This window comes from Glycine max, chromosome 2 (genome assembly GCF_000004515.6).
Source record: "Glycine max cultivar Williams 82 chromosome 2, Glycine_max_v4.0, whole genome shotgun sequence".
Lineage (NCBI taxonomy): Eukaryota > Viridiplantae > Streptophyta > Magnoliopsida > Fabales > Fabaceae > Glycine > Glycine max.
In genome coordinates, this window is record NC_016089.4 from 15,982,219 (window position 1) to 15,994,597 (window position 12,379).

The 12,379-nt window shown below is 33.5% G+C and overlaps 1 protein-coding gene across 1 annotated transcript; it reads left to right on the forward strand.

Annotated features, from left to right (window-relative positions):
* The first annotated feature begins 8,305 nt into the window (after positions 1 to 8,305).
* Positions 8,306 to 12,098, forward strand: LOC100804997 (protein VAPYRIN-LIKE). The gene has a single exon (XM_006575035.4). It carries the CDS (start codon positions 10,550 to 10,552, stop codon positions 11,915 to 11,917), a length of 1,368 nt encoding a protein of 455 aa, XP_006575098.1. The 5' UTR covers positions 8,306 to 10,549; the 3' UTR covers positions 11,918 to 12,098.
* Positions 12,099 to 12,379: the final 281 nt, after the last annotated feature.

Here is a 12,379-nt window from a genome sequence, read left to right on the forward strand (position 1 = left end):
TTTGAGGCACTTGACCTTAATTTAAGATGTTTCATATAGTTTAATCATATATGCAAGTGGCTTATATATTTATATCCTGTAATGCATTATCAACACCATTATATATTTATATTGATCGCCATTACATCAAGCAGCTTGAGAAGGGATAGAGTCAACTTTAGCCATAAATCTATGGCCAAAACAACATATTTCCAAGGATTTACCACCTTTCTCACTAGGTTGAGGCCACATATTAGTAACCACTTTTGCACCTTGTTAACACCTTATGCCTGTAAAATCATACTCCACCTCATGATTAAATAGCTTCAAGTGTGTCTTGAATAGAATTATGGTGAGAAAAAATCAATTAATTTTTCAAAGTAAAAGTGAGACAATAAATACTTGCTTCTATTTTTTCATGATTTCATTATGATTTTTTAGGGTACAATTAATTATGTGTGTTATTTAAACTCATTATTCTTCTTTATTCTAAGTATGCTTTATCCATTATGAGTTTTTGCACATATCATTTCATCTGTCCATTGTACTTAGACTGTGATTAGTTAAACATTGGTTATTCACATATATTTTTTATTACTTTTGAAGAGACATTCATTGGGTAACTGTGAAAAAAACACATAATTAATTGTGAGCAAAAGAACTATCCAGTGAAAAAAACTGTAAGCCTTTGTTTAGTTGTGAGGAAAAAAAATATGAAAAGAAATAGGAGATAAAAGAAAAATAAATAAATAAATAAAAGGTAAATATAGTACAAATATAATAAAAATTAAGGTTGTTTGGTTGAACTAAGATAAAGTGGAGGAAAAGGAAAAATATTCAAATTAATGTTGTTTTGTATGTAAGAAAAGAAAAAAATGGTACATAAATGAAAATACTATTTTACCCTTAAGTATATATATGTTTTTTAGTTTTTATTATTTAATTGTATACAAAATTTTAGCCATCTACGTGTCACAAAATGACATAAAATCGATTATGTCCTATGGCATAAATGATTATATGCCTTTGGAACAGAAGTATTTTTTTAACTTTAACAGACGAAAAAATTGTTTAATAGAGACATATAATATTATATGCCACTAATAACTCCTTTGACGAATATTATATGTCACTAACAACTGTGCATACTCTCTTAAAGATCGATACGAAGTTCATTGAAGAAAAGAGGAAGAAGGAGAGTAGCAACACAAGCACAACATGAGGATACTTTGATCAAGTCTTGGGTGGTGGAAAGAGAAGCTAGTACAAGGAAGGAGACAAATGAGTTCCCCCGACGCCAAGGCACGTGGCGACAAAGGGTTCCGTCTCCATGCTTTTACGTTTTGCCAAACGCGCCCTCTGCTGCCCCCCTGTGAAAATTGAAAAAGAAGGTTTTCTGTTCTTATATATAATTGAATAAAAGAATGATCAAGTTATGTGTGATTGTCTTTTCTCTTTCCTCGTGCGCGTACTTAGGGAACTCTTATTCAGAAAAGGAACAAATTAACTAAATTAATGCTAGTCCTTTATCTAATGCAACTCCTTCCAATAATAGCTTCATAGATTTGGGCCCTTGTGTCATTGGAACAGTGAAATTCTACTTCTATAATAATTTATGGCATCATCACTTCTTCAAAAATTACCAATTTCTCTGTATTCAACCATACAAAGATCTGTAGAGTTAGTTAGAGATGTTAATAATCTATACTAATATGCCCAGCATATGCGAAAGGGTTTGATTTAGAGTTTAATATAATTCTTTTTAATCAAATTTATTTTAAATTATCAAACATAATTAAATTTTACGTTTAAATATAATTAAAATATTTTTTAATTCAATCTTAATTATATATTTTATATTGAAACCTGTGATACAGTCAAAAATAATTTTAGTAATTTAAGAAAGAGACACTAAATAATTGGATAAAGTGAAGGGAACATGTTGACCACCAATTGAATAAAAAAACTTGGAAATAGAATAAAAACAATCATTCAAATGCGAAATATCTACTTGCTCGAAGAAATCATAAATCATATACTAAATTAATTCAACATATAAAACAAAAAAGGACACTTGTGAATTATCACTCGTGACAAGACTAGTACTTTTGCACCATAATTCAACAATATTAATTAGTGATTAATTCAGGTGGTATATTCTAATTTTTCTTTGGAAAAGTTTTGGGCTTAAGTCTTACTATATGAAAAAATCAAATCTCGTGAAGAAAATTATTCTTATATACCATACTATAAATGTCCCAATTTAAATATAATTATAATTATTAAGGAGTTTAGCTCAAGCATTATGTTAATTATTATAAAATTTTTTATTTTTCTTTTCCATAAAATATGCATGTAATCCTATTTAAAAAAATTATTCAACAGCATGTCCATTCTAGTAAGAATATGTTTAGGAGTGAGAATTCCGGAAAAAGGAATAAAAATATTTTTTTGATAAAATAACTAAAATGATATATTAGTATAAATTTAATGTCATAATATTTTTCTTCTTTATAAATATTACATAAATCTCTTGATTAAAATAAAAAACAATATACTCTTTTTCTTCTCTTCTAAGTGTTGGTAAGATGAATGTAAGAATGGATGAAGAAAATATTAAAAAATTAAAAATGACTAAAATAAGATAATAAATTAAGAACTAAAATTAAACATCGAATTTTACAAAGAATAAAATCAAACTAATGAAATTTATGAAGACTATAACCAAATTTTGAATTTTATAGGAATCAAAAGTAAGTTTTAAATTTTATAGGAACTAAAAAATATTGCAAAAAAATTTCTAGGGATGAAAAGAAAAACATTTGTTATGTGACAATTACAGTCATGCAATGTCACCCAAAATGTTAATGTATAAGATTTCTAAGTATCACTATGAGTTAGTGACCGTGATTTAATGTGACACATTTTTTAAGCAGAGAACTAAAAGTTGAGGATCTTAAAAGATAAAACTAAAAGTGAACATTTACATATTCATAGGAATCAAAAGAGTGATTAACTTAAACAAAAATTATTTTAAGTTGACAAAAACAAGAAAGAAAAGTCAAAATCAATTTGTCAAATTAATTTGGTCTTTAAGTTGAAAGTCACATTTGATTTAAATTCTATAAATGTAAAAGTTTATTTTTATGGTGGGTAAAATCGAATTTATGTGTATATTTTTAAAATTAATAAATTGTAATTTAATGTAAAAAAAAGAAAAATTGTAATTTTTATATTGGTTACATATCTATATATAAATGGACTGAATCTTTTTATATATATATTCTAAACGTAACGACAACTAAAGGTTTTACTTGCTCTGTAATAGTGACAGAGGTAATGTCATTGCAATAGTGACACCACTATTAGCATCCCATATTTAAATCCTTTGTAGAACAAAGTCCTTTGGAACAAATACACCTTACTTGTAATGGAGAATACAAATTTACTTTCTTGGAATTTATTTCACATAAAATATGACGACGGTAACTACTTATTGTTAGAGGTACACTAGGACGATTTTGTGTTCTTTTAAGTTGTGACATCCATGTCAAGATGCTATTATCGTCAAATTGCTGGGAAAGATTTGTGTTACAATACATTGAAAGAAAAGTTGTGAAGAATTTGGAAATTTAATATAATGGAGGGTTTAACATTATGGTGGTTGATAATGACTTTTACACGGTCAAGGTGGATTTACTCGAAGATAAGAAAAAATTACTTTAGGTGGAGTGTGAGAGATATTTAATCATTGCTTGGTAGTAACGTAAAGGGATCTAAATTTTTCATTTTCCCATGCAAAATTGCAAAAAAACCATAATATGGATAAGGTTTACTAGTTTCAATTTGATTTAGCATTACAAGAGTTTTTTTTCCTATTATTATTGACAATGGTCGTTATAATGGGTAGACTCGTTAAAATTTATATCAATACTATAAGGGTTGAGAAAGAATGTTTTACATGTATATGTGTTGAAATTCACCTTACTTAACCTGTAGCGAGTAAAGTTTGGCTTAACAATCATTGATATAAAGTTCAATATTATTTATGTTGAATGTGGATGCTATGGCCACTTCTCTAGAAATTATAATTGTCAGCTTATGCCTATAAATGTGGAGTAAAAACAGATACTAGCTATTTTCCAAGTGGAAACATGACACTTAATACTACAATAAATTTAATAAAATAAAATTCAAGCCAAAATAAATTGTCTCCAACGTGTTTCAAACCAAAAAATGATGGAGTTAGGTATGCATGAGGACTCGCTAAATTTCGAGAGGATAAAACATAACACATTTAATGCAAATGATATGGGTGAAAAAAGGGATAAGAATGTAATGATCTATAATAACTTTAAAGTTATTTACATGTTAAATCCAAGAAATGATACAATAGGCTACAAAGCCAATCAAGGACGTGTAGTGCCATTAAATTCAAGTGAATACACACATTGATCCACTACCACATGATGGGCACGAGATAAAAACATAGATCGCTTTTTAAAATATACGTCATAATGCTTCTAACAATCCACAATAATCATGCGGGGTTCACTCCGATGCATCTCTTCAAGTAAGAAGCCAATCATTGAATGTCTTGCAAGGGTTAGTAATGAAGCAAATCACAAAAAAGCTTAAAATTGGTTGCTCCTTGCACAACCAAGATTGAATAAAGGTTTGCATCACCTTTCTTGAGATATGTGATAAGATGATCTTATATCGTTGTATATTTTCTTCATATGAATAAAAAAAAATTATCCCTTAAAATTTTAGAAGAAGACTTTGATGGCAATTGTTTTGTCTGTTTGAGTGTCTAGAAATGAACTTCTTGTTTCTTACTAATATTGTGCTAACAATGACTTGCTTTTTGCTAAAGCAAAAGGTTCACATGATTTTTTGTTACATTTACTTGAAAAATTAGTCTTACAAAATCTAGAGACTTTCTGTCAACAGGTTACTTCAGGTGGACAACGAGAGATGCTTAATCATTACTTGACAATAACATAATGAGATGTAAATTTTTCATCTTCCCATGCAGAAGTGCAAAAATTTGGTTTTGCATGACAAGAGTTTTTTTTTTTCTGTTAATATTGACAATGGTTGTTATAGTGGGTAGACTGGTTAAAGTTGATATCAATACTATAAGGGTTGAGAAAGAGCATTTTGTACGTATATGTGTTGAAATTGACCTTACTTAACCAATAGCTTGGCTTAACAACCATTGGTATAAAGTTCAATATTATTTATGTTGAATGTGGATGCTATGTTCACCTCTCTAGAAATTATAATTGTCAGATTTTGCCTATAAAGGTTGGTAGTGGAGTAAAAACAGATACGAGCTATGTTCCTAGTGGAGACACAACACTTAATTAATACTACATTAAATTCAACAAAATCAAATTCAGTCCAAAATAAATCATTATCTCCAATGTCTGTTAAACCAAAAAAATGATTGAGTCAAATATGCATGGGGATTGGCTAAATTTCAAGAGGATAAAACATAATACATTTAATGCAAATGATATAGGTGAAAAAAAGGATAAGAATGTAATGATTATAACAAATTTAAAGTTATTTACGTGTTGAATCCAAGAAATGATATGATAGGCCACAGAGCCAATCAAGGAGGTGTAATGACATTAAATTCAAGTGAATCCACACAATGATCTCTACCACATGATGGTGCAAGATAAAAACATAGACTGCTTTTGAAAATATACGTCATAATGCTTCTAACAATAAACCAAAATCATGTGGGATCCACTTTGATGCATCTCTTCAAGTAAGAAGTCAAGCATTGAATCTCGTGCAATGGTTACTAATTAAGCAAATCACAAAAAATCTTTAAAATTGTTGCTCTTGCCAATGACCTTGCACAACCAAGATTGAATAAAGGCTTGCATCACCTTTCTTGAGATATGTGCTATGCTGATATTCTATCGTCGTATATTTGCTTCATATGAATAAAAAAAAATTATCCCTTAAATTTTAAAAGAAGATCGTGATTGGAATTGTTTTGTCTATTTGAGTGTCTATAAATGGACTTCCTGTTCCTCCCTAATACTTTGCTAACAATGAATTGCTTTCCGATAAAGCAAAAGGTTCACATGACTCTTTGTTACATTTACTTGAAAATTTAATCTTATAAAATCTAGAGACTTTCTGTCATAAGAAGTTCCTAGAGTTAAGGTGAAAAAATGTTTCTCCATTTTTTTCATCCGCAACACATGCTCCCTAGAGAGATATTTAGACTTCCTTATATTAAAAGGTAGGCCTAAGAGGTTTTATTTTGATTTCTTAGTTGTGAATATGAAAAAAGTTTGACTTCCTAGTAAAAAAAGATTCCTAAATAAGGCTGGCAAGCTTGCATTAGTGTTGTCAGATTTATCTTCCATTCCAACATGTTATATGCAATTATTTTGGCTTTTTACAGAATACTTGCTCTATCACTGGGGATTTTATCTAAAAAATAAGTATGCAAAGAGGCATTCATTTTGTTGGGTGGCATCAAATAACTTTTCCCCAAAAGCTATGGTTGCCTCAATGTTTTTACTTGGGGAAATGAATATTGCAAGGCAAGCTCATTTGGAATTGCAACACAGTTTATCAAAACTCTAGGTCCAAATCCTTCTCAGGGAATATGGTGATGTCTTTTTTTGAGTTATACCAGCAAAGGATCAACAATTTGGAATGATATTAGCAAAATTACATCAATTTTGAAATTGGAATATGTCATGCAAATTGGTGAAGGATCACTTGTTTTAATTCTTTATTATTGCCATCATTGTTATTGTCTGTTTGTCCTATTATTATTGTTGTTCAGTACCGGTCTATAAAAGGAATATTCGAATGGAATTTTATCTATTTTGTTGGAGCCAACCTACAAGAACTCTCACGCTTAAGTCGATATCTATGTAAAAATAGTGTAAAAGTTGGAAGAAATTCATGAAGCCTTAATATTATATTATTCTCTTCTAGCCTAAGGTGATGATCCATATGTGATGAGGCGAGGGTTATGCTTATGAGGGTGAATCATGACTGCATAGGGGTTCGTGAATGTGACTGTCGAAAAGGTTTTCAGTGCTAAGCCTCGTGGATTAGTTATTGAGTTGAGTGAAATGTCACGTATCGCATTTTTTAAAAATATATTCTCTTTTGTTGTTTTAAATTAATTAAAAATACAAAATTAATTGAATTAAAATAACTTTTGTATTGAATAAATTTTTTATAATAAAATTTACTCCTAACTTATTTTTATAATAAAAATATCTAAACATAATTCACATGAATTTAAAATCAATTTTGTTAACATTTATTCAAACTCCTATTAAATTTAATTGGATCAAACCAAATAAAAAAAATAGTAACCCAATTTCATATATCTGGACTGTAGTTATTGGGCATAAAAGAGCTTTAATATTATTTTTATTGATTTTGATTTTGATTCTTTTTAATTTTATTATTAGAGAAGAATTCAAAAGTTAGGGACAAATATAATATTAACTATGAATGTTTCAAATCTTGTAGAATATAATTAACAAGTAATAAATTATTAGTTACCTTAAATACAATTACTTTTTCAAAAATTAATAAATAAATACTAAATTAATCGAATAAGCTTCATGTTATATATCCTAATAATGACAAAAAAATATTGATACTCACGAGATATTTTGAAATGCTGAAGGGACCATGGACAACTTTTTTGGATTAATTATTTAGGCCCTTATAGCTGTAAAAACTTTACCTTTTAGTTTTTATACTTAAAACATCCTATTTTAGTGGCTACATATATTATTTTTAATTATTTTTAGTCCTTACACATAATTTTAAATCGTTTTAGCACAATAAAGACTAAAAGAGATTAAAAATAATATATGTAGAGACCAAAATGAGATATTTTCAAGTGTAAGACCCAAGAGGTAAATTTTTTTTAACCATAAAAACCAGATAAATAATTAAACATTTGTCCTTGTCTGACATTTTAAACAAGTATTGAGCCAGAATACGTAATAACGGGCTCAATTTTATTAGATTTTAAGGGGGCCTAATAAGTCCAACAAAACGATCCACATATTTATAAACAAAATCCACAAAATGGGTCGAAACTGATGGGCGTTGTACACGGAGGGGGTTTCTATTTTCAACCCCTCTTTACTTTTCACATCTCCAATTTATTTTTAAAAAAATTATATAATACCCAAATTATACTTCCCTCACCCCCTTGCTTCTTCCAACATATTCACACCCACACATTTTCACCACACTGCCAGTGCCTCCTTGTAAGTTCTTTTGTTTTTCTCCATGTGAGTTCCTTCTTCTCCGGCATTGTTTTCTTGCTTCTTCTTTTTTTTTTTCATTGTTTTCTTCTCCGGGACACATTGTGTAACATAATGAAGTGCAGGAAATAGAACGGCTCAGCAATTAGCACCTAAACATAATGAAGTTTAGGAAATAGAAACGGTTTAGCATTTAACTATAAAAATCATACCTGCTGAATAAAAGTTTCACACTTTCACTTGCATAAAAAATCCAGTTGCTCGTTCAAACTGCTGGTTGAAACTCCTATCTTGGGATAACGGAGAAAATTTGTGAATGGATTGGTTACTTATTCATGCTGATGTATGACATGGTTCTTCAAAAGATAGCACCCGAACTTTGGGCATGTACTACATAGTCTGAAAATAGTGGAGCCAACCAATTTACATATAAACATCTTTGCATTGTCACCAAGTTATCTGGCACTTTAATTTCAGCAGCTTCATGGGAAATAATCATATCCACGAGGCCTTCTTATATGTATCTGTAAGTTTTCTCTGCTATCCAGCTTTCGCATTTATTCCCGTTCAAATTCATAAAACACTTCTGGCAATACATAACATGGCATTACTTATCAGTCTTCTGGCAAACTTTGGGGGTTCAAACAAGGCCGTACTACACAGGATAATGGCCCCAAAACACCCAATTACTAGTTCCCTTAAATTCTGAGAGCGGAGAAAAGATAGTAGTGACTCTCAGTAATTCAATATGCTATTGGTTGAACATGCTGCGTGCCATGAACCATGATAGTGGATGAACCAGGGAGAGCTAGTCAATGCCGTATGCAATGATACAACTGTCTATGGTATAAAGGCATGTGATGATCCAAATACAATCATTAGCTGCAGAAAAGATAACATGACTGCCAAATCCTTGAGTTCCATGCTTTAGTCTCTGCCAGTTCCAGTGGCTGAATTTACTAGTATCTGATCTCACACTTGGATAAGTTGACAAGGTTCAACATTAATCTGAAAAAAACTTACGCAACAGAAAATAGTGCTAAAGTAAGGAACTCCACCATCCATAAGACCATAACGAGTGACAAGTAAAGAAGCTGATTTCCTGTGTGGGGCAGTATATAAACAGATCAACATCATGAAATCCAAGGTTAAACTCAGCCACAATTTGTCTGAATTTAAGGGAATCAAAATGTGAGAATAAATAAAGATCTCTGAGCTTGTGTGCATTTCCAATATTATATTTAATCAACAGAAAGAAAGTTTTAATAAGAAGCTCACCAAAAAAAAAAAAAAAAAACTATGTGCATTCAAGTAAGATTGTGCCGGGTCAACTTCTTAAAAGAGATGCCTTGTATAACCTGGCAATATTTGTGGGAATTCATTTTCCAGACCCAATTTTCGTATGTCAGCATGTATTTTCTGAACAGGTGGCAATAAGAAGACTTACATCACGTTGGAGGAAATTCTCGCATATTCCATTGACACACTGATTTTTTATATTCTTATTCATAAATAACATAAAGAATTGACATATGGCTGCTGAGAATGATGTCATTGTATTATTAAAAAGAAAAAAGAACCTTGAGGTTGCGACCACTGCATTATTCTATTAACCACTAATCAAATTGCTAATCTCCTTCAGATACGGCCAAAAAGTGTATGTGGAGAGAATATCATTTGAGGGTTACCAGGATGCCTTGTTTTCCCTTTCAGAGGGCATAATAGTATGACAAATTGACAATCCAACCAGCCTAGGAGTTTTACTTTTTTCTTGCCCAACTTTTTGAAAAATTGAATGAAAAACATTTCCAACCTTCACATTTATATGTTGAAATTTAATTGGTCAGCAAAAAATGAATGAAACTTCCAACCAGAAGGATAGGTCTTTCTAGAAAATCCGTCAGCAAAAACAAATCATTTTGGAATAAGGCAACACTTACCCCTTCTTAACCTTGTCCGCGTCCTGTGCAATTGAATAGTAATACCATTCTTAGTCTCGAGTCTACAATGAAAATGCTTCATCATATTCAAAAGCGACTGTTTCATATCCTTCTCCATTCTTTCAAGGAGTCATGGTCAATGTCTCCCACCTTCCCTGTCCCAGTCACACCCCAACAAACAAGCATGCTACACATAGTATTAATTAATCACACAAGTCAAATAATCAATTAACATAAACATGAACTAAACAAACAGCCAAAGAATCAATCATCCTCCTTCAAGTAATCAAGCACCCTTCAAATCTCAAATTCAGAATCAATCAATTAATCAAATAATCAATCAGGTTGATCATGGACAGGTTAGTGAAAGCAGACACAAAGGAAGTGGAGATGATTTTTCTGAAGGGCCAAAAGTGCAGCTCCTCCTTCAAGCTCACCAACCTCATGCACACCATGTCAGTGGCAGTGTCTTTAACCACCACAAACTCTTCTCTTTTCTCCATCAACAAACCCTTCTCCACAATTCCCCCACTATCTACGGCATCATACAAACTACAACTCTCTCAGCCCTCCGATCAACCCCCTCTCTCCGACCCTCCCGACGCCATCACCGTCCGAGCAACCATGCTCCCCACCGGGAAGGCCACCGCCGCCGACCTCCGCCGCTTCTTCTCCAAACCCGGCCCCCACGTCTTCCGCGACGCCGTCTTAACAGTCTCCCTCGTCGGCCCCCACGTAGCGGAGTTCCTCATCTCCCAAACCCCCCAATCACGCAACCTCTTCGCCAAATCCATATCCGCATGCACGAAACCGCAGCTCATGAGGCTGCTCAAACCCGCCGTCGAATGCGGAAGCACCGACGCTGTCGCGGATTTACTCAACGCTGGCGCAGACGCGACCGCAACCACGGAATCTCTCATGCCGCTCGCAATTAGGGTTGGGAACCTCCACGCGGTGAAGCTTCTGGAAGCCTCAGGTTGCAAAATCGACGGATCGTCTCTGCACGAGGCCGCGGCGATGGACCGAATCGACGCGATGGAGTTTCTGTTGGCGCGCTACGACGGCGAGCTGGACGTGGATGCGGTGGACTCCGAGGGGAGGACGGCGATCCACGTGGCGGCGAGGGAGGGGCACGCGAGGGTTATCCAGTTCTGCGTCGCGATGGGAGGAAACCCTAATCGAGTGGATTCGAAGGGGTGGACCCCACTCCACTACGCGGCGTGGAAAGGGCACGTGAAGGCCGCAGAGTGTTTGTTGGAATGCTCCAACGTGAAGTGCGCGAGGGACAGGGAGGGGAGAACGGCGTTTTCTGTTGCAGCGGAGAGTGAGCACGAACAATCTCACGCGCGCACGCGCCTGGTCGATTTGCTGGGTTGGGGCGATGCGCTGCTGCGTGCGGTGAGAGTTGACGATGTTCACGGAGTGAAGAAATGTTTGGGGGAAGGGGTTAGTGTGAACGGGAGGGACCAGAACGGGTGGACCCCATTGCATTGGGCAGCGTTCAAGGGTCGAATAAAGAGCCTGAAGGTGTTGCTTGAACACGGCGCCGAGGTTGAAACCGTTGATGATGCTGGCTACACTCCGTTGCATTGTGCTGCCCAGGCTGGCCATTTGCAAGTTGCCCTCTACTTGATCGCTCATGGTGCCTCTCAACCCAATCTCAAGTCCTTTCCACATCTTGCTCACCCTTTTCAAAATCATAGTTTCACACTAATTTGAGTTTCCCTTCTGTGTACATAACATCCAGTATATTTGTTAGAGGAGAAAACATGATTTTCATGTCAAATACGTTTGTTACATGGGAATTTAAATTGTGTAAAACTTTTTCTCTAAGTTTTATTCTTACTCCTTTTCTTATTTTACACATCCAGTTTAATAATACCCGGCTCTTGTTTCTTCAGTGTCTCTGTTACTAAGCTGGGGAAACTGGCAGTGTTTCCCGCCAACTCGTGGTTGCATATTTTGCTGTATAAAACTGATACGAAAATTAGGTTAGGTAACTAATCATGATATGAAATTGTGTTTTATTTTATCATCGTGGATAATGGAATGTTTTTCATTCATGTGTTTATTTTGGTGAGTATACATATTTAAGGATCACATAACATGAGGACTCTTTGAAATTACTTACTGGTTATAAAACCAATCTTATGAGGACCAATAATGTTCATTGGTTTGAGA

Coding starts and splice junctions, on each gene's coding strand:
- LOC100804997 (XM_006575035.4), top strand. CDS start 10,550: ATGGACAGGTTAGTGAAAGCAGACACAAAGGAAGTGGAGATGATTTTT.